The 18,198-nt window shown below is 41.8% G+C and overlaps 2 protein-coding genes across 4 annotated transcripts; both read left to right on the top strand.

Moving 5' to 3' along the window:
- Nucleotides 1-1,553: 1,553 nt before the first annotated feature.
- Nucleotides 1,554-11,497, top strand: LOC109486148 (solute carrier family 25 member 38-like). Of its 3 annotated transcripts, none has more exons than XM_019789869.1 (8): nucleotides 1,554-1,959; nucleotides 7,150-7,455; nucleotides 8,044-8,131; nucleotides 8,267-8,340; nucleotides 8,701-8,806; nucleotides 8,937-9,105; nucleotides 9,300-9,466; nucleotides 9,667-11,497. In XM_019789869.1, exons 2-8 carry the CDS (start codon nucleotides 7,448-7,450, stop codon nucleotides 9,784-9,786), a joined length of 732 nt encoding a protein of 243 aa, XP_019645428.1. In that variant the 5' UTR covers nucleotides 1,554-1,959; nucleotides 7,150-7,447; the 3' UTR covers nucleotides 9,787-11,497. The 3 variants fall into 3 exon arrangements, with proteins under 3 accessions (XP_019645428.1, XP_019645415.1, XP_019645422.1); XM_019789856.1 differs by having other exon boundaries at nucleotides 7,150-7,262; XM_019789863.1 differs by lacking the exon at nucleotides 1,554-1,959 and adding an exon at nucleotides 2,792-2,976 and having other exon boundaries at nucleotides 7,150-7,262.
- Nucleotides 11,498-12,049: 552 nt separating this feature from the next.
- LOC109482435 (lysosomal Pro-X carboxypeptidase-like) lies at nucleotides 12,050-17,777 on the top strand. Its single transcript, XM_019785145.1, has 9 exons — nucleotides 12,050-12,321; nucleotides 13,256-13,393; nucleotides 13,803-13,904; nucleotides 14,076-14,257; nucleotides 14,663-14,820; nucleotides 15,348-15,517; nucleotides 15,993-16,136; nucleotides 16,428-16,615; nucleotides 17,144-17,777. The coding sequence occupies exons 1-9, from the start codon at nucleotides 12,199-12,201 to the stop codon at nucleotides 17,352-17,354; spliced, it is 1,416 nt and encodes a 471-aa protein (XP_019640704.1). The 5' UTR covers nucleotides 12,050-12,198; the 3' UTR covers nucleotides 17,355-17,777.
- Nucleotides 17,778-18,198: the final 421 nt, after the last annotated feature.

Here is an 18,198-nt window from a genome sequence, read left to right on the forward strand (position 1 = left end):
TATCAGCTAACGAGGATATGAATACGCCCCATGACTTTGACATATGACATAACGTAATTGTCAGCGTTACAAGCCCGATCTATAATACTGTTCGCAAAATGCGACAATGAAAATGACTATGTCTAGTTGTGGATTTATCATTCAATCTTGCCTGTGCATAAAAGTGTCGGATTAAGGTAGGGAGGGAGGGAAAGGAAAAAAAAAAGAAATTTGATATCGGTCAGGTTCGGTTCACGCCGCCCTTAGTACTAGTATGTACTACTAGTCATCAGGCGGGAGTCTGGATGTATGATGCAACACCAGATTTTCAAGCAGATGCAGGGTTGATCTGCTTTTTACCACATTCATCAAGATCCTAGCTGCTCTACCAAGCTTCAGAAGCGGCTGGAAAGAGTACAAATTGGCCAGCTAGACAGATAACGTGCCAGGGGAGTTGTTCCACTGAAGGAGTTCAGTTTGTCGCTCTCGTTTTCAATTTATAGGTACTCTTTCCAGCCGCTTCTCAGTCATCATGTCATCATCTTCTACAGTTTTAGTAATTATGGTAAGTTACAATGATGCTTTCTTGGTAAATCATAGATCACTGACAGTGTGCCTAAGCCCTTGTGTGCATGTCACTGTAGTACTAGTAATACTTAGTAATAGTATGACAGACCAGCAGTCTTCACACCCCATATATGTGAGTCAAAACAAGACAGTTTATAATAATATTCTTGGTCATACCAAGGAGCTTTCATCACTTGTGAGAACGTCAGAAACTTTGCAATCAACCATGCCACGTCAACTTTTAGGTCATGTCATCATAGAAACAAAAGTAGAAATATTCTATGTTCTGTATAATGTCCTTGGTTATGTGAACTTCAGTAACTTGACAAATAATTCAGTGTGATACTTGATAGCTACTGCAATTCAAAACAACGAATTTGGACTATGAGCAAGCCTCCTTTTGGCCTTGCTAGCTATGTATATGTTCTACTTCTATATATATATATAGTGATTCGTTTGTTTCTTTCTTTCTTTTTACTTTTACTTCATTGTTTTGTGAGTTTTACTGCCTTTATGAAAACGTGGCTTTGAGACCCAGTGACCCAGACAGTAGTCAGGGACATTGGGCAAATATCCCTGCAAAAACAAATTCACGTGCTGGAAGTGTTCACGTGCCGCAATCACGTGAAGTAGATAAACAGCTGATTAGAGTGATCACGCACCGGTGTCCAGTTTGTCTTTCCCGCCACATAATCCTGACCAATCACAGGACAGTATCGGGGATATCTTGCGTCATCATGGATCTGGTCCATGCCCGGAGCACGCGTCGAGTGCGTGACAATAGAGCACTGCAGCGAAGTGATTCGGTCAAAAATATAGTTCCCATTTGATTTATACATGCTTGAAATAAAATAAACTTTGGTTCAAAGACAATAAAATAACACAATAAATGAAATTTTATACTCAAAAATGACGATAAATTTGATCACATTCCCAATTTTGAATTTGAAATTCTTGGCGGAGTGATATGAAGTAGGATGTTGTGAAATCCTTCCGCCTACATCCCCAGAAAGCAGGGTGATTCCCAACCATGGGCCTCACAAACGCTTTGTCGCTACCAAGAGTAGGTCCTCGCGAAGTTTCTCTCCAAATCTCCGTTTCAAATGTCATTTCTGGCCACGGATTTTAGAGTTAAGATGACATTGCTGTGCCGGGTGGATGAAATCTACTACTCCGATTATTCGGACACGGAGCTTGTCTAGGCTTCTCCGTACCAGCGACACTTCCAAAGGGGGAGGGCGACTTGACTTAGTAGTGTTGCACAACCTCAGCTGGTACGGAGAAGTTTTGGGCAGTAGTCTAGCTAAGTATACAATTAGAAGTCTATCGGCAGCTATTCCAGGAGCACTGGTGCTCAAAGAAAAATCCCCGTCGTTGGAGCGAGCTCGAGCCACTATGGATTCCATTATTGCTGTGAGTATGAAATGTGTTGTTGCTCAAGAGTTATATCCTGTAGCGGTGCGGGATACCGGTTGGTATTGCGCAATTTTTTCTGTGATTTTGACATAATTGAAAGTGTGGCTCTAAATCCCCAATATTTAGTTGTTTACTAAGTAAGGAGCTAAGACATTCTAAGGTTTTGGAATGATCGTAGAAACAGTTTGTTGTCGATATTGGGCAGGATATTGCCAAATTACGCAATGTTTACATCGTACTCTAAGACTTGGAATGGTTCCAGTAACATATATTGATATTTTGACGCTTTCAAAACGGGTCGCATTTTACGAAACAGCGTCCGACGTACCCACAACCATTTCCAAACTTGAGCTGGCCTTACTGAGAAGCCATGGGGACTATTTGGGTGGAGTTTATGGATTGTTTTTCACGAAATTTCAAATTCCACCAGGCGTCATGAGGTTGGCGAGTCCGGTTCAGACTGGTTCTGTTTGGGGTGTGGACCATAAGACATGCTAGGTCATCGGGGGGTGGGCAGGATCCAAAAAAAATTGTTGACGACGTATTGTTCCATAAATCTCAACAATTCTTGGAAACTGGTTCCATAAAATGTATAAAATATGTTTTAGATACCAAATAAAAGTATTGTGATGCAGCCAGAATGTGATGCGATCAATATTTTGGTTGCTAAATATGTAAGTATCCCCATAAACAATTTGGAACACCCCTTGTCAACAATGGCTTCTTGAGTCACCTGAGCAGAATATAGCTGCTGACGCTTCAAAAAAACATACCACCTTCGCGCAAACATGTTCAGTGCATAGGGACCACTGGGACTTTGGGTCTAGGATTATCTGACAGTTTTTCAAGACTTTCATAATTGCTGTTGTTTAGGTCAACACACTTATGTCTTAGGCAAATTTTAGACAAAATTCGAAGTAGTGTACTAGTAGTAGTAGTCTTAGATAGGTTAGACATTGGACCAAGATGTAGTCTGCAAGGACTTCAATGGGCCAAGCCAAGCTGTTTGATACTGTGAGTATACTACTAGCAGTCACATTCCTTTATTATGCAAAGGACTCACTGTCTGGAAATTTATAAGTTTTAAAATCTGTGTCTTTGCAAATACAGTATGAGCAAAGCAGGTGGGCAGTGGACCATTATTGGAAATTCGATATTTGGGAGAATTGGTAGGTTTCCTATTTGTCTACAGTCCCTGTCTACAGTCTGTAGACCATTACTATTAGTGAACAATTTAAGACTTGGTCAAATTATTGACATCTGTGTTATCTGTGTAGAGAGGACATTTTTTTTGAACAGCATGTGGATTTGGCTTTAGGGAGAGGCAACACGAGAATAACATCTAAAAGGAGCATGAGAATTTTGGCATCTGTTCCACAGATACAGTTCTATCAAATGCCTCCTTGGCAGCCCAGTTATACACTAGTTGCTGAAAATATAACTTAAAATAGATATCTCTGTTAAAAGAGTTAATCAGGACTGAAAGTCAGGTGTCTTGCTGTGCTTTGATGTAATAGATGCCATTTCCAGATTTGCGTGGCAACTTCTTATTTTTTTAAAACTGCTGTTCTAGAACCTACTATCCTGATTATTAGTCTCCCTGCAACTCTGAACGGTTTTGTCATTCAAATCCCATCGCCATGGCAAATATTCTAACCCTCTGGAATTTTAAAAGGCACTTATGGCTCTGTATGAAACGCGATGATCCCCACAGTTCCCAGTGGAGCGTTTATCATTATGGTATTTCACTTGATTGCCAGGGATTGTTCCAGAGTTCACATTAAACCCTGGAAAGGTCATTCAGTAGGGAACATGATTTATATTTCATCAAATTCATGACTGAGGTTGAGTATACATGTATGTGTATAGAATTACAATGAGTTTAGTAAAGATTTTCCAACTTACTGCTTATTCATTGCCAAGGATTGTCCCAGAGCTAAATATTGAACCCTTGAAAGGTCACTCAGTGGGAACATCGTTCACATTTCATGAGTGTCAAGTTTGTCTGTAGAATTACAATGAGTTTTGTAAAGATTTTCCAGCTAACTTCCTATCAGCCTTTCAAATAATGACAACTTACTTAAAAATGTCCTGTTTTGCATCCCTTGATCTGGTTACATACTGTTATCTATCAAGTAGTGAAAGTTAGATTATGTAAGAATTTAAATAAATGTAAAAAATAAGAAACACATTCTGCTTGTAGACAGTGGATGGCAGTGGATGAGTTCAAAGAAGCTGATGTGAAATGGGGTTTCTAAGAATGTGTTGCTTCAAAGTGTTACTTACATTAGTGGGTTGACCATGTCAACAGTGACATGACAGGAGTAATTTGACAACTAGTTGGGAACATTTCTGCGCAACCCATCCCATAAAAATATAGTAAGGTACCGCCCATGGAATCAAGCCAGGCCTCAGTGAACTGGCAAAGGGTATTGGCCTCCAGCCAGAGGTTTTGGCTTCCTTTCAACAATTTGTTGTCTGTCTAAGCACACTCCCAATTCCAAACATAAGGGACAGATTTATGAAGCCAAATCAGGTTTATGAACACAGACTAGCTGTTTATGTGCGGCTATCTTGTAACCTCACTCTTTAGATTTGGGTCAAGAGTACAGCCTGATTGTTCAGACAGCAGTTTTCTGAACTTCTACAGAATATTAAATGTGAAAATGCCAAAATGGTGTAGAGAACATGGAGAGCAGTGCATAACTTCATCATTCATGTCAACCTAAAGCAATTCTTTGATTCAATGATCCTGTTGTAATACCTGTATAAATATCCCACCTAGCCAGAGGCTTAAGTCTGTGGTCATGTCTAGACGTGGCGTCAATGCAATGGTTTCTGTAATTTGCCAGTTCGTAACGTTATGACAAAAAAATGTACTGTAGTAACCCCACCCAGCCCCAGGCTAAATTCACTGCCTGACAAGTCTATAGTCGTATGTAGACAGTTCACGATAATACTATTCAGACCCAGAGAAGTGTATAAAATACAATGATATATGCAAAGACACAATTCAGAAAGGCATCCAACTGTACTTGTTTGCAACATTGTTTGAGAGGGGTATAACTGTAAAGCATTTTGTGGTTGTCCTGTGGTAACCCCTCTGCTTGGCCCAAGCCCAGTGTTGCTACTGACTTGACAGCAGATATGTATCTACGTGTCAAAACTGCATTGCACAGGCAACTGCACAGTGTAGGCCAGTGACCCGAATGAGAGACAATCATGAATGAGCTTGAAGCAAAGGTGACAATGTTTCTTAAATGAAAAAGGATCCTTTAGTTTTACAGTTGCTATGGTACCCGTTTGAAAAATTTAGTGCTCGTTTGCAAACTCTCAATTCAAGTGTTTACCATTGTGGGTGGAGCCCACTCAGTAAAGGAAATGAATGCACAATTTGCAAAACATACTTGCGGTGTAAAGATGGCGTACAAGGTAAATTTGCAGGGCTTTCAGAAGAGGCGAATTAAACAGATAAAGGAAAGTGAAGTCTGCCTTGTTCTACCTGCCTCTATTGTAACAAGTTCCAACAGTAGTTCAGGTGAGAATGTTGTTTACTGACAGGTGGTTGGAGTTGTTTACGGACAGCTCATTGTCTTTGTGATGGTAACTTGAACACTGGGGGGGTCGTTGACCTGGGCACTGTTGTCATAATATATGCTCCAGTAGACAAGCGTAGAAAACAGGTGCTGCTCTAAAGATGGCAATCTACAATGTGTTTTCACAGTGAAGAGTTGAAAAGAATCAGGAATTGAATATATTTTGAATTCTCAAAGCCCAAAGTTGAAATACTAGTACTGGTTACTTTCTTAAGCACTAAGGCCTAAATTTCATTTTTGTTGAAGATTTTTTTTCTCATCAGAATGGAATAGATGAGCTTCAGTGCCCCCCTCCCCCTTTTCCCAAAAGAAAAACAAGTATAAGGTGTAGGTATGATGTTAGTAACATCATGCACATACACGTGAGTCAAAGTCCAGGTCACTGCTAGGTTACAAAGTGCAGAGGTCACATGCCAGGCCATGCTTGTATGGCATGGGCTGTTCCATTTAGATGATTTTGGCATGAATGTTGGGAGGATTATGTGTGAATTGAAAAAACAAAACAGAGAAATGATTATACCATGTCTGCAAACTTGAGGATGGATTTGCCCATTTTTTTTTTCTGTGTGCTCTTGTTATGCCTGGGTTCCATAGTAAATGACTGTAATGAGTTACTAAGTGCCACAGTGTGTTATTTTTCTGGTCCCGTGTCTAAACATGTGTTCCATTGGTAAAGTCCATGGTGAATTGCTGAGTGAGGAAAGTTTTTTCAGACCACGTGGAGTGAAGTCTGAAAAACACTTCAGGGGACCGCACTAACAAAATACTCGGCCAAGGTCCCCAAAAGTGCTTTTGAATTTCACAGACTTCACGTGGCTAAACATGTGTTGTCCTGGCCTAGATAAAACTGATGTGGTAGATGTAAGGGCTAACATGTGTGCTAATGTGTCTTTCTGTAGTCCTGAATACACATTATCATCATATACACAGTGAAATCTTTCATTTAGTGGCATGTTTCAGGCAAAGTATTGAAATATCTGATGTCAGAGAGCTAGAGGAAGAGGAGTAATTTGCTATTGACATTTGTTTTTCTAACATCCAAATATTACTGATGTTGAGATGTCTCACAACTGTGTTTTTGACCCGCATTCAGTGGAAGCCACATAATATCTTCCATAGAGACCACTGATACTGCATGGAACCAAACAAAAAAGCACAACAACATTGCTTACTACAGTGTTGTATTACAACCTATGGAATTCCTATGTAGGTCGCTTGTCTGTTGTATTATGATAATGATGACCATTTTTAAAAAGTCCTGCTGGGCAGAGTTATGTAAGTGGTGCAGTTTTCTGGACAAACGAAAGCAGGTGGAACGTTCACAGAACTATTTTTGGATGGCATACACATGTATCTGTATCGGTATAACCGGTATAACCGCCCTTCAGCGAAACACACCAGCTTCGCAGACATGCAGCGTGGCGGCAGCTAGCTGTGTGTTCCAATCTCTGACCTTGCAATGGTTTCTGAACAGTTTTTAGTATTCATACTTCCTACAGTCTTTGCGGCCAATTTTTCAATGTTACCAGTGCCACATTATCTTGAGTCCTCTCTGACTGTTCTATACTTTTCCCCCCTTTGTTTTCTCCAGGCTCCAATGATTAAGTCATTTCTGGCAGGATCGTTCAGCGGAACATGCTCCACAATTCTCTTCCAACCGCTGGACTTGGTAAAGACAAGGCTACAGAGCCCCCTGGCCATCGGGTAAGGCACTACAGGTCGATTTCGGGGGTGTACAACCCAAGCACGATATGGGGTGTGCCCGCAAACACGGTCGGTCGGTCAGCCTGGGTACTGGAGCACTGGTGGTGATGGTACTAAGTACACTAAGATGCACGCTGGTGTGATGTTACGTTAGTGGGGGCACCTGTGGCTATGATCCAGTATGGATGATATGGTACGTAACACGTGTTCACAAACTGACACCGTCTTTCTACTGTGATGTGACATTGTTTATATGTGACATGAAACCTATTTGCTCTATGTTTGGTACATTGATGTTCTTGATGTTAATCTTTTACAGGGATTTGTTTTAACCTTCTCCCTGCTGAAGTAGCCTTTTGGCACCAAGTTTGTGTTGGTTACAGGGTTGAGCAGCAGGGAGAAGGTTAAGAAAGTTCGATAAGGCTAGTTAAAGAATAAATTGTCAGGGTTTGAAGTACCACCTGATGTCTACCTGCACCGGCTTGTGTACTGGGTTTATATAGAACTGTGGGTGTATGTGGATTTTATTTGCTGCATTGACTGTTACCACCTATGAAGTATAATGGAAATAATGGCAATGGTTTCTGAACAAGTTTTAGTATGATCCATACTTCCTAAATTCACAGTGGTGCAGGTAATTTTTAATGTTACCTGCAGCAGTGCAGGTATACAGAAAAAGTATTTCAAGCCCTGATTGCATATGGATGTAGTCAGTTGAATGGAAATGCATATGGAACAGGAAGTTTGCTCCAGGTTACTCATGTCCAGTTTTTTTCCGTAGGTCCAAGAGCCATGCTGGCATGCTTAAGACCCTGGTCACCGTCATCCGCAATGAGAAAGTGGCTGGCCTTTGGAAGGGGGTCACCCCGGTAAGTATATTCTGAGCTGCGCAATCATCACCAACCTGAATGAGAGAATTTTGAATCTCTTTGTGATAATACGGAAGCCACATGTGGCATAGAGATGGTTTGGTTTTGACTGTTGGTGTGTTCTGTTCCCCACAGTCTATCTGGCGCTGTGTGCCAGGAGTCGGGATGTACTTCTGTACTCTGCACGAGCTCAAGGCATTCTTCTTCAGGTAAGCATAGCTCACCTGTGGTTCATAACCTCAGATTTGTATAGAATGTACAAGCTGCGAAAGACCAGACTGTAACGTTTGAACCACTCACGGACCCCCACTCGATAGTGCAGTAGGATCTTTAACATGAGAAATAGGTATGCATAATTAAAAAAAACAGTACATAACATGACAACACTGTTACACATAACATGACAACACTGTTACACATTGTTACCACTTCCTTCTCCCTGTGACTTTTTTTGAAGGACATTTCATCCCTGCTGGATTTTCTGTGCTAGGGTTTATTCCCTGAGACTTCTAAGTTCCAGTGTTCGTATGTAATGATCCTCATGGTCTCTTTTGTTTGTCTCTCCACAGCGAGACTGACCCAACCGCAGCCCAGTCCCTGCTGCTTGGTGCCACAGCTCGCTCAATTGTCGGCGTCTCCATGTTACCTGTGACCGTAGTGAAAGTTAGATACGAGGTAAGCGCACATCTCTTCTTTTGAAGCCAACTGTCCAAAAGTAAGCTTTACTCAAGTATTACTCAGGTCTTTTGTTAAAGTGTCATTGTCATTATTGTAAATGATAATGATTCCCTGTGTGTTCCCTCAGTGCGGGATGTTCCAGTACCGCGGCGTTGCGGCTGCGCTGAAGGACATGTACCGCCATGAGGGCAGGAAGGGCCTGTACAGTGGGCTGAGCGCCACTCTGCTGAGGGACGTGCCGTTCTCAGGAATTTACTTCATGTGTTACTCCGAGCTCAAGAAACGCATACCCGGTGGTGAGGAAAATGCTTAGTTTTAGCTTGAAAGTTCATCTGTGTTGGTAGAAATCATTTTGAGTTAACCAGATTTTTGAGTGCACAACACTGGTCTTTGTGAAGGAATGAGCAATCCAATCTTGTCCAGTCTTTCTTTGTTCTGAGCCCCAAGTATAACATCCACATACTTACTTAGCTTTTCTACCTGTCCACAGATCAGCTGGACTCTAGTTTTGTCCCCATCCTCCACTTCACGTGCGGCATCGTGGCCGGAGCGATGGCCTCGGCCGTCACGCAGCCTGCTGACGTCATCAAAACACAGATGCAGATCCACCCCTACAAGTTCAAGTGGATGGGGTCAGCTGCCGTCAGCGTATACGAGGTAAGTTTGGGTCGGGTAGATCTGTAACTGAAACTTATGCTTGGCAATATGTGTATTGGTGAATAATTTCATCAGGTTTAATGATTAAATGGCAAAGTTCTTTACTCACAACAACTGAAGCCAAATACTGTGTTTCTGATATTCATAGTTTTCCGAGTTTGAGTTTGTCACTTAAGATGCCTCTTTTTTCTACCTTGCAGATTGATGGGCTGAAGGGTTTCTTCCGAGGCATCGTTCCACGCACCGTTCGGCGCACGTTGATGGCAGCCATGGCGTGGACAGTCTACGAACAGATCATGAAGACACTTGGGCTGAAGTAAGACAACGTCTTACATCAGGCCATTATCTAGATGTCCTCAAGAAGTCAAGCTCTCTGCCAAAAGGAACCTGTGATAGAAACTTTAGTAAAAAAAAGCAAGGTCTTCAGAAAAGCACACAGAATGTTTGTCAGTTTCTGAAACCGTCCATATACAACAAGCAAGATGTGTGTACAGTGAAGTCAAGCCACGAAGGGCAAGAGGAGAATCCAAGGAGAGTCGTTCAGGAGAGAGTTGAACGTGAAACTTCCAAACTTGACAGACTGTCGTATTGCAGCAAAGTCCAGGAGAGGAGGAGCCATGTTCACGAGCGATCCTGCCAGATTGGAAATTTACGATGTGTCTGTACCGGCAACCATAGCTCCAGGCAAAACAGTGCAATGAGACAACAGTCCCACATCTATGAGTAGACGTAAAGCCAGTTTGGTTCGCGTTTGGTCTGTGGGAGGGGGATAGTCGTCGACCAAACGGAACAAAAACTGGATTTCCGGCTGCACCAAGTTTTTCAGCCATGTGTAGGAAATCTGTAACGCTTTCCACGTTGTGAGGCTGAAATAGAAATGTCTGTCCTGACTCCTGTGAAAGGGTTGTTGTACATGTTAGTTGTTAGTCACAGTTCAAAGCTAAGGAATCAGAGGGGCTGCAATGAGGTATCAAAGAAGTTGAATGGATCCTGGTAGTCCAATTGCTCAGTATGATCTGCTAGACTCCATGAGTTTAGCTGTGTATATATCAAAGTATGCAAAGTAAATCATTATAAGTGCCAATGTTATAACTTAATCGTTGCGTTATATGCAGCCCCATAGCTCACGGTTGAGACATTTTAGCAGACTAATTGTACAACGTGCTCCAAGGATGTGCTCAAGCCAGGCCAGATCTGTTGTCAAGTTTGATGATATTTATTTTATGTGTATACCGACTAAAAGTATGACTGTAGATTTGGGTGTACCTTTCCAAAATGCAGGACAATGTCTAGATTGTGTATGTGAATTGAATATTTGACATGGTCTGCATTCTATTTAAAGATAACTTGCTAGTAAGAGAAACCTGGGTTGAGCATATTGTTAGGAGCAAGGATGTGTGGAAAATTTAAGGATATAGGAAGATTGAATTTCTTGAAGACAAGACTTACACAGAGTGGATTTTTGAAGGGTGAACCAGAGCTTACAGAAAGTAGATGTATGTCTTAGTATGTAATCCAAGAGGAGACTCTTATCTAGTAACCTGTCGTGTATTTCACATTTGAGTTTAACTCTCTTACACAAAACTTACAATGGTTACTACAACAGGCACTCAGTGAGGTACCTGATAAGTGTGATGCACTGGCTTCTTTCATTATACTTTAATAGGTACTGCCATAGATAAGTTGATAACGTAAACTTTTGACCATTCCCATGTGAGCAATCTGAATGCGGGCAGATTCTCTAGTTCCGGAAGTTTCTATCTCTTGCGGCACCTTAGAAAGATGTGAACATGTTGCAACCGGTGCTTTTTTTCAAGAGAAAAACTACGCGAGGAATCTTGGAAAGTTCTTCCCGTAGGAAGAAGCAATGGCCGGGAGAAAAAAAATATCTGCCTTGTCGGCAAGGAAAGATTTTAAATTAAGTTCAGCCATGCTTACTGTATTAGCATGATTGCTGTCATTGTCTGGGTCTGTACATATCTAATTGTTTTGCCATGTATAAAGAATAAATGACAATAATGTTGAAGACTATCTTGTTGTATGTTTCACCGTTTTTCTAAGCAGCATCATTAGCTTTGCTAAGAAGGTTATGTTTTTGTGACTGGACATGCGAGGGTCGTGATTTCTGGATAGTAGGTAGCGCTTAAGCTTGTGCTCCGGAAGAAGTGACGCTAGGGAAATTGGAAAGATTAGTATTGCTACCCTAAACACTAAATTGGTTTCCTTATGTGTGTGGAAGGTGTTCAGCACCAAGGACAGGCTTCGGTATGCTTCGTGGGGTGTCAAAATGAGGAAAGTAAAAGCTTGTTTAACACAGAAACATAGCAGGAAAAGAGACGTATGTCAAGGAGGATCTTGTGTCTTGAAGAGGATCACTTGTCTCCAGATATGTCCAGGTATTTAGGATTAGATTGCAGAGGATTCAGAAGGGTCGTGTGGTTTTGAAGACCGATTGATGCTAGATAAACTAACTCAGATTGTTGCTGAAGATGAGGGAGGGGCAAACACATTTTAGCCAATTGCAAACTTCTAATTTATTGGCGTTTTTACATATTATTGACCGGCACAAACTGAGTTTACTGGTCATTACATCTGCTTGCAGTTACTTTAGTACTGGAGTAATAGCGACTCCTGTCAGTCTAAGGGTAAACTGCAGACGGAATGAAGGCCACAACTTGAACGACCGGAATGACATGGAGCTGCTCTAAATATAGCGGGTTGGATTGCGCATCATGGGCGAACAACGAGTGCCGCTGGTTAGCTTGTTGTTAGCCTATGTTGTGCTAAACCAGGGGAGCTGCAGTGTTAGCGGGACGAATGTGCCGGGATACCAGACTCGATATGTTGAAGTACAGGTGAGGAATAATGCCTACATGCATGCAACACTTCCGCAAATCACGTCTGGCAGGTTTGACCGTATGTGGTGAAACGTTACAGCTACAGTGCGTGTTTGTGTGTGTATATGTGTTTGTGTGAGTGTTTGCATGTGGTGTGTTTGCGTGTGATGTGTTTGCGTGTGGTGTGTGTGTGTGTGTGTACATCATTTGTTTGTGTCGTGTGTGTGTGTGTGTGTGTATCTGTATGTGTATGTAATTATCATGCATTATACTTGTATGTGTTTGTGTGTGTATGTGCATGTGTGTGTGAGTGAGTGAGTGAGTGAGTGAGTGAGTGAGTGTGAATGTTTGTATGTGTGCGTGTGCGTGTGTATGTGCACGTGGGTGTATGTACAGTACACATGGACAGGTGTATAGGTTGAAACTAGAGCTGTGTACCTAAACAAATTTTAGGTACAGGTACAGGTACAGGTACACAGGTTTAGGTACAGGTCCGGACCTGAACCTGTACCTGAACAATTGGACCAATTTATATGCTCTTCTGAACTCCTTCAATAACAAAAAAAACAAACAAACTTGATAGTTAAGGTTTATTCTTTGTTTATGGCGAATGCTCAGATAAAATATAGGCAAAACTAAGGTGTTATTGTTTTCATGAACACACTGTCCTTACACAGGGACCCATTGTTAACCAGCTATTTACACATTTGAGGTCACAAATAGGCATAAAATTGGTGTGAAATTGTTTAGGTACAGTACCGGTACTGAGGGATTAGGTATTTTGGACCTGTACCTAATCAATTTTTCCGGTACAGTATCGGTACTGCGTACCGGTACACAGCTCTAGTTGAAACCAAGGCATAATTATGCAGATGACAATAAAATAAACAAGGCTGGACACCAGGCTAATACTCAAAGCATCCTCCATCTTGTTTCTTTTCCTTTCTAAAAGGTGGACCACTTTAGCTTCGCCAACTCAGACACATTCCAGCTCCGTTACCTGGTGAACGACACCTACTTCAAACCTGGAGGCCCCGTCTTCCTGTACACTGGGAATGAAGGGGATATCGAAGATTTCGTCAAGAACACGGTAACATTATAGTAACTGTAGTTTACCTTGTCGACAGAGCGCACAGCAACTCTGTAAAACCTGGATTTTTCACAGTTTAGAAATATATTACTTGAACAGTTGTATTTTAAAGAGTGGGGTACCGGTTCTTTCACCGGTGTGCATTTATCAGTCATCACGTTAGATATTTTGGCTTGTTCCAATTACAAATATATAATGATCAGTATATATGATGTCTTGTATCTAACTTGATTGATTGGCTAACACAATAGGTGACAATATCATACTGGCCAGTACAATGTAGTAGACTGTTTTTGTTTTAGGACCTAGTGCAAGTACTTGTATGTGTCTTGAGATTTTGTTCAGCATGAAAATTTGATATTATAACAACTCTGCAGTCACGTTTTTTTTTATTTGTTTCCCATCCTAGGGGTTGTTGATTGAGATGGCCCCCAGGTTTGGTGCGATGGTCATCTTTGCAGAGCATCGCTACTACGGCCAGTCTCTGCCGTATGGCCAGGACTCTTTCAAGGTGATACTCTGAAATCATCTCAAGACTCTATTTGCATTTAGAATGTATTCACATGTATGTTGAATGTTCCAACACCCCCAACATAACCAATAGAGAATTGGTAGCCATTAGCAGCTGCTTCCGTTTAAATTTCCTCTAACGACTGATCTACATATAGATTCTCCCCACCAGGACCCCGCCCACCTGGGTTACCTGACCTCGACCCAGGCGCTTGCAGACTTCGCCGAGCTGATCGTACACCTGAAGGAAACGATCTGCGGAACTGAGGACAGCCCCGTCTTCGCCTTTGGCGGGTCCTACGGAGGCATGCTCGCCGCATGGATACGGATGAAATATCCCCACCTTGTGGCAGGGTGAGGAACTGCAGTTTTTGTTCTTTGGAACATGTCCAACTGAAACTTTGTGAAAGGGAGAGTTGAGGATTTATTTCACTGGATAGAAATAGTTTCCTATAGTATAATGCAATACATTTGGCACTTTGATCAGATATTGCTGTATAGCAGTGGGCAAATAATAATAGAACTCGAAGTACCATATCAACCTTCTTAATAGTGAAACCTCCTTGATTAAAACTTAGATATAGAAGGAATTTTTCTTCTAATTCACAAGGTTCATTAAGAAAGAAGTAGAACTTGTGTAATACCAAAGTCTGTCAATGAAAGTTGACGACATTTTTCTCATAGGCTCTTTCTACTTAGATTGAAGAGACCAGTCTTACAATTTCCAGCATACATGACTCTTTTTGTCCTCCTGTCCAGGTCCCTTGCCTCAGCTGCGTCTATATTCCAGTTCCCAGGAATCACAGACTGCGAGGCGTACTCTCACGTGGCCACCAGGACCTTCCAGAAGTCAGGAGCAGGCTGTCCAGAAATCATCCGATCTTCTTGGGACGTCATCCAGGACTTAGGGAAGACAGGTCGGACATTTTAGGTTACCTCGTTCTTGCTAACTAAAGGTGGCAATGTGATCTTGTGGTGAGGGTTGTTGACTCAGAATCTGAATCAATAGACAGCCCCATTGACCCAAAGTGACCCAGCCAGTGCCAGTTTGCATTGCTCAGACAAACACTGGCATGCTGTTGAAATCAATGGTAAACTGACTGATTCCACCAAGACTTCTTGCTTAGTTATTTTAATCATCACCACCACATGCTTGAAAATGATGCGGTTATCATAGGCAGAGATTGGGCCATGTTTGGTGCCAAATAGCGCTGATCGCAGTCGCATTGGACAAGTGGTCGACGTAAGCCCTTAATGCTTTAACATGTGTTCGGGAAAAATGGGACAGAGAAAAAGCAGTCCTTATGTCCACATAGCTGGCTTATAGAAGTGGTCGCTTTGGCAAGTTTGACTGTACTTTGTAGTATGGGATACTATTCAAGTATGTTACAAAGAACAATCATTATGTTACTATTTTTTTGTTGTACGTGTTTGTTTTTAACAGACCCAGGCCTCCGTAAGCTGACATCGATGTTCAGTCTCTGTACGCCGCTGACGACAGACGACATGCCGACCCTGGTAGACTGGCTAGTGAACCTGTGGATGATCTATGCCCTGATAGACTACCCTTACCCTGCCAACTTCCTCACACCGCTGCCTGCATGGCCCGTCAAGGTAACTTCTCCAGACTTTTTTTGTGAAATGTGGGGCTGAAAATACTTCTTTCTGCACAATATCACCTGCACTACACCTTTGACATAACCAAGTGCACCACTCATTTACATTGTACTATCCCATCCAGTCCTTAAAGAATAACTTTGAATGACTCAGAGTCTGGTGCTGTAACATATTGTATAACAGGATACACTGGACCAGTGCAGGTTAGGTGCAGGTAGACATCAGAAATACCTGCACTAAAGCTGCATATGGAGGTGGTACAAATGTTGTTTGAAACCCATCATAGCTGTGCATCAGGCCAGTCATAAAAATATGCATTTTTATGTTTTAGTTTTGAATGACTTTGTTTTGACCAGGGTATGGAATTTGTCCAATGGCCGATTATTTAGCATAGTGTCTGAGATAGAGGTAATGACCAAAGGACTGAACTGAAAAAATAACAAACATTTAACAAAATTGTTTTTAATTCTAGGAAGCTTGTCAGCTGATAACAAGCCATGAGGATGTGGTGTCTGGTGTTGCGGCGGCGGCAAAACTGTACTTCAACTTCACAGGACAAACAGCCTGTCTGGACATCTCACAGCCGTACTATGGGGGTCTGGCATGGCAGTATCAGGTACGCACAAATTGTGTTTGTCAAACATTATACAATGTACATGTATGTTTCTACTCTGTCAAGAATACTGACTCGGAAGCTGAAGGTTCTGGGTTCATACCTTATTCAAAGAGTAGGGTCTTTCCTGATGCAAGCGGTACAAACCTTACATTTTAGTCTTAGGTGATCTTGAAAAGGTGATAGTCACCTGTTATGTCAATCAAATTATATATCCTTCCACAACTTATGGTAAATCTTGATAATCAATAACTGTCATATCTTTATTGAATCGGATGTGTTTTCTCCCACCAGGCCTGTACAGAGCAGATTGAACCTATATGCTCTGACGGCGTGAACGACATGTTCCCACCCATCCCGTGGGACCTGGCCGCATTCTCCCAGGCTTGCTACGAGAGGTGGAAGGTCAGGCCGCGACCGTACTGGGCCGTGACGGAGTACTGGGGTCGGAACATCAGCGCAGCCAGCAATATCATCTTCAGGTGAATATCTTGAAAGTTATCATATGTTATCTACCATCTTTGTTTGTAGCTATTATGAAGCAAGTTTGAACTGTCATCTTCAAAACAAGAAATTGGAAAGGGACTATCTATATCAGAGCATTGCAGCCATCCCTCAAAAGAGATACATACAAAAATACATGTAAAACAGCAGTGGCTAGAATGATAATGCTAACAATGCTGTAGCTGTCCTTGGTGCTGAATGTTTCTGGCAAGTATCTTTCTGCATGATACATGTAGGTGATATGACCGCGTTAACAATTTTGAAAGATATTCAAACAGACAGAACCCTGTGGTGTTGGATTACATCATGTAGCAAGTGGCTGGACAGAGTTGCAGGGGCTGGTCAACATATATTTGAATGTGTTTGAGTAAGAATAACAAAGCAATAGTTTGTTGGGCTAGACCATGTGAAGGTGAACATAATGCATTTGCTTTGCAAATGGTACCTGAGTTTGTAGTTTTCCTTTACATTGCTTGGTAACTGTCACTATTCCTGTTCCCACACAGTAACGGTGACCTTGACCCCTGGTCAGTTGGGTGTGTTCTGAAGTCATTGTCTGACTCCCTGGTTGCCATAGTGATGGAGGACGCTGCCCACCACCTTGACCTTCGACCCAGTGACCCAGCTGACCCACCCTCTGTGGTAAAGGCCCGGGCTCAGGAGGCAGCCATCATCAAAAAATGGATACAGGAATATCATTCAGCAACAACACGCTAGAAAGGATAGTGTGATCCAAACTTAACAGCTATGCAAATTACCCATTTGTGTATATATATTATGTAACTCATTTTTACCTTCACTCTGACGGTTTATGTATTTGTTTGTTGTTTAGGGGGAATTCAGAGTGAATTCAAGTAATAACATTTGCAAAGCAAATACATTGTTTTTAAACATTTATCCTCACATGGTCAAACCTAACAAACTACTGCTCTGTTTATTCTTACTCAAACACTGAAATATATCTTCCATCTGTGATGGTAAACATAAGAAAAGTCCTGGATACTAGTACATTGTCATCTCAACACAGCAACTTGTACTGATACTGCTGGGTGCGAGGTCATGAGATTCAAAGTAAACATTGCTTTTGTGCAAACAAACTTGCTTGAATCGACTTTTTCTTTAAACTTAATCAATTAAAGAGCCACAATTGATCCCCAATTACGTTGTGAGGCTGTTTTATTAGTCATGTGAGAAAACGTTACAGTAGACGCATTATATTAGTGCCACCACCCACCAGACATATTTTTGTCAGGGTAGAAACTAGAGGAAGAGGTTTATTGCTTTAACTTAACATTGTGAAACAGCTTTGTAGTCCACGCAAGCCATAAAACGTGAATATGTTTTATGTGTTTCATGTTTAACATGAATCGCGGATCATACATTTTTACCAGCAGAGACTGCGATCGGGATTTCTAGCCTTGAAATCGCCGATTCTACCAGGAGTCTGTACCCTTACATATGTACGAGACAGAAGAGGGAACGAGTAAAAGAGTTCAGTAAGGCCCATTGGCAACTGGTGACCTTATGGGCATCAGCGGTTTAATGATTAAACTGCTCACAC

This window comes from Branchiostoma belcheri, unplaced genomic scaffold (assembly GCF_001625305.1).
Source record: "Branchiostoma belcheri isolate BF01 breed outbred unplaced genomic scaffold, Haploidv18h27 scaffold11, whole genome shotgun sequence".
In the NCBI taxonomy this organism is placed as follows: domain Eukaryota; kingdom Metazoa; phylum Chordata; class Leptocardii; order Amphioxiformes; family Branchiostomatidae; genus Branchiostoma; species Branchiostoma belcheri.